Source organism: Adiantum capillus-veneris, chromosome 10, assembly GCF_014529385.1.
Source record: "Adiantum capillus-veneris isolate H3 chromosome 10, ASM1452938v2, whole genome shotgun sequence".
Lineage (NCBI taxonomy): Eukaryota > Viridiplantae > Streptophyta > Polypodiopsida > Polypodiales > Pteridaceae > Adiantum > Adiantum capillus-veneris.
The window spans coordinates 11,556,806-11,560,270 of NC_140940.1; the positions used below are offsets into that span (position 1 = coordinate 11,556,806).

General features: G+C 44.2%; 1 protein-coding gene across 1 annotated transcript; it reads left to right on the top strand.

Moving 5' to 3' along the window:
* The first annotated feature begins 1,448 nt into the window (after positions 1–1,448).
* Positions 1,449–3,222, top strand: LOC147448450 (acetyl transferase 1-like). The gene is made up of 3 exons (XM_086522379.1): positions 1,449–1,889; positions 1,973–2,245; positions 2,617–3,222. Exons 1-3 carry the CDS (start codon positions 1,449–1,451, stop codon positions 3,220–3,222), a joined length of 1,320 nt encoding a protein of 439 aa, XP_086378505.1.
* The last annotated feature ends 243 nt before the right edge of the window (positions 3,223–3,465 follow it).

A 3,465-nucleotide genomic window follows, 5' to 3' on the forward strand; every position in this document is an offset into this window, starting at 1 on the left:
TTGCCAAAAACATTCTTCCTAGCCAAATTAAATCAGTGCACACTTAAACTCCCCCACTTAAAATTACACTAATTAATCTCGATTTTTTGCAAACATTGATAGTATGGCCTTACATGGCCTCAAGGTTGGTTTTGAAAAAGAGCCTTGTCCTCAAACATACAATGTACACATGTCACAAACTTCTCTTATGCTCTTATGGGTTTCTATAATTAGCAAATACTTACAAAATAGCCACGACTTGCAATGCGAACCTAACCTAGTGGATGTGCGGGTCTGTTAAGACCTCGGCTCAATACCTAGGAGCAACTTTCAAATTTGATTTTTATCTCAAAAGCTATATTTTAGAGTCTTTTGATTGATTAACATGAGGACCTAGGAGATCTCATAGGAGCAATTGTGGGCTGTTGAATCAACCTTGTTGATTAGTGCAACAAGGCTCTTCTTGCTTTTAAGTGCCACATTTTTCCGAACTAGTTTATTATTTCAAACTTGTTTGTTCATCTTTCTTCTCCGAAGCTAACCATGCTTGGTTTGATGCTACCTTCCCTTTCTCTGTTTTCCGGATAGTTTGGAACGTAATTATTCGAAAAGAGGGGCATCAATTGGAGGCTTATCCGGCATACCTCTACAAACAGCTTCCCTATGGCGCATAGTATTCTTATTGTAGTGTGCAATTATTTATGTGCTCTTTTTTGATGGGTGACCTTTAACATTCATTTGAAGGGTGGATTTTAATCTGGATATAAGCTGTACTTAGAAAGGTTACTTAACGATCTTTGAAAGTGTTTTTAAAAAAGGGGCAATATAATGAGAACATCACCTAATTTTACAAGATTGCACGCACCATCCACACCAGCATGCTGCAGGGTTTGAACTATAGTCAGCGTTCTTTAAAGACCCTCGTTTTTATTGTCTTACCCTATTCTGAAGATTAAACCTTTTCCACTTTTCCTTGAAACATGGTGAAGATAAGGAGATGAACTATGGAGACACAAGAAGATTTAGAAATTTTCTCATGTAGGAAAAGGGAGCGTGTTTCAGTGTTTTTCATACAATACATAACATCATGAGCTTCTGTTCCGGAGGCACCGCATACCTAGCTAGTTATGCGGTGGAGACAGAGGACCCTGCCCCCAATCGTACCTAGCTAGGTATGTCGTGCCTCCCATGAGCTTCTGTTCCGGAGGCACCGCATACCTAGCTAGGTACGATGGGGGTAGGGGACCCTGCCCCCCATCATACCTAGCTAGGTATGGCATGCCTCCCGAACATAAGCTCATGATGTTGAGGTAAGTCATAATGTGGGAATTATTGTGAGAATTTGTCCAAAACTTCTTGTGAGAGAGTCCTTTCACACGTTGAACATTATTTGTCTACGGGCAAATTGGAGGGTATAAATAGAGGGGTAATGGGGATAGGTCCCCATCTGCAAAAGTGCAAGCGTGTCAATGTGCAAGTCATATAATGTAACAGTCCGTTCTCGTTGTAATGTAGTGCCAGCAGTGGCAACACCACAGCCGTCTGTGAAGAAGCTTTCCAATCTGGATGTCCTTGTGTGTGGCAACAGGTTCACGAAGCAAGTGTTTTACTTCAACCCAGCAACTAGTATTAGCTGTCGCTCATGTGTGGAGGGCCTCCAAGAGTCTGATCTGTCCCATGCGCTAGCCCGCTATTACCTGCTGGCCGGACGACCGGCGCGCTGCCATGCAGTCGGTACGCACTACCACATCAACTGCAACGATGCTGGGGTCCCCTTCCTAGAGGCATCCACGGAGGCCCGGTTCGATTCATGGCCGGACGGTATTCGACGCTGCACCACCGAGGAGCAGCTCAGCCCTCCCCAGCCGACGCTTGTCGATACTGACACTGCTGCTCTTCTGCAAGTGCAGGTTGGTAGTTAGACGTGGTCTAACTTCGCCATCTCTATTTTTATTTTTTCAAAACGAATGTACTGAACCTACTACCTCCTTAGGTCACCAAATTTGGTTGTGGAGGAATTGCAATAGCGTATGCGGTCTCTGAGATGGTGGTGGACGCCCATTCCTCCTTTCAATTCTTTGCAGCCTGGTCTCAAGTCCACTCCTCCGGCATTGCTAACGATGGCTTTCCTCCCATGAACCTCTCACTTGGGCCATGTCCCTTGTTCAACCTGGGGAAGTTGCTCGAAGCTAGGCAACCTCCTAATGTGAATCCTATATTGCATATGAGGAGCTCCGTGAAGATTTCACAGCTTCCAAAGGGGCATGTACTGGAAGATTTAAGCCGGTACGAGCATAAGCGCTTCATCGTGGCTACAACTAAGTAAGTTTTAGACAGAATTCAAGAGTTTACTTACCACATTGTAACTTATCACATGATCATGAGCTTGTGTGATGATGGCATCACAGACCTATCTAGGTGCAGTTCGGCCAAGGGATGGCCAACCCGATGGAGAGAGGCGGTGATCCCCTATGCTCCAGCTGCACCTAGCTAGGTCTCGAATGCCTCTTGAGTGGAAACTCATGTTATGCACCGTATAAAAAAGGAGGGAGAAAGAGTCCATCTTCCTAATGAGAAAGTATCTGAAACTTTGTATGTGCAAGTAGTGTAGATGACCTCATCCGAGAGATCGAGCAGGGTCCCTTTGGCACCTATGGCCGGGCCACTTCATTTGAAGCCTTGAGTGCTCTACTATGGAAGTGCATAACACAAGCTCGTGCATTACCAGACCAGTTGGTCACCAAGTTCACCTATCCCATCTCCTTTAGGAATAATGCTCAAAGATGGGAGACAATTATACCAGAGGAATGCTTTGGGAATGCGGTACATGTTTCTTGCCTCCCTACAAAAGCAGGTGGAATCAAGTCCAAGCACATCTCTTACACGGCCAATCTTATCCACAAGGATGTTTGTAGCATAAGCGTGGAGACTGTGCGTTCAACAATCGATTGGATCAAGATCCAATTGGAGCAAGGGAATCTAGTGGGGATGGAGTGTGATGTGTCTGGGGGTAGAGACATCTTTATTGCTCCACTTTATACATTTCCTATTTACCACATGGATTTTGGATTCGGTAATCCCTTGTACTACTCTTTAGTTGCTCTTGGGGATGGTGCAGCTTATATCCTCCCTACACGAGATGGTGGTAGGAACAGGGAGATTTCAGTCACTCTCCCTAAGATCCACATGAAGACACTTATAAATGACCAACTCTTTCGTACATTTATTAAAGAGAGTTTCTAGGGCTTGAATACTTTTCTCATATATTCTTAAGCAAACCAATTACTATACATTGTAATTTCCAAAATCATATCCTTTTATAAGACAAAAATTCAGAGTTTGCTCAAAGTGTACCTTGCTCACTTTGTAAGGGGCTTGACAACATACTCATATGGGGGAGAGAGAGAGAGAGAGAGAGAGAGAGAGAGAGAGAGATGAATAGCTAGGAATAGGACAGCTAGTCAATGTTTTCCCTCAAAGTTCAAT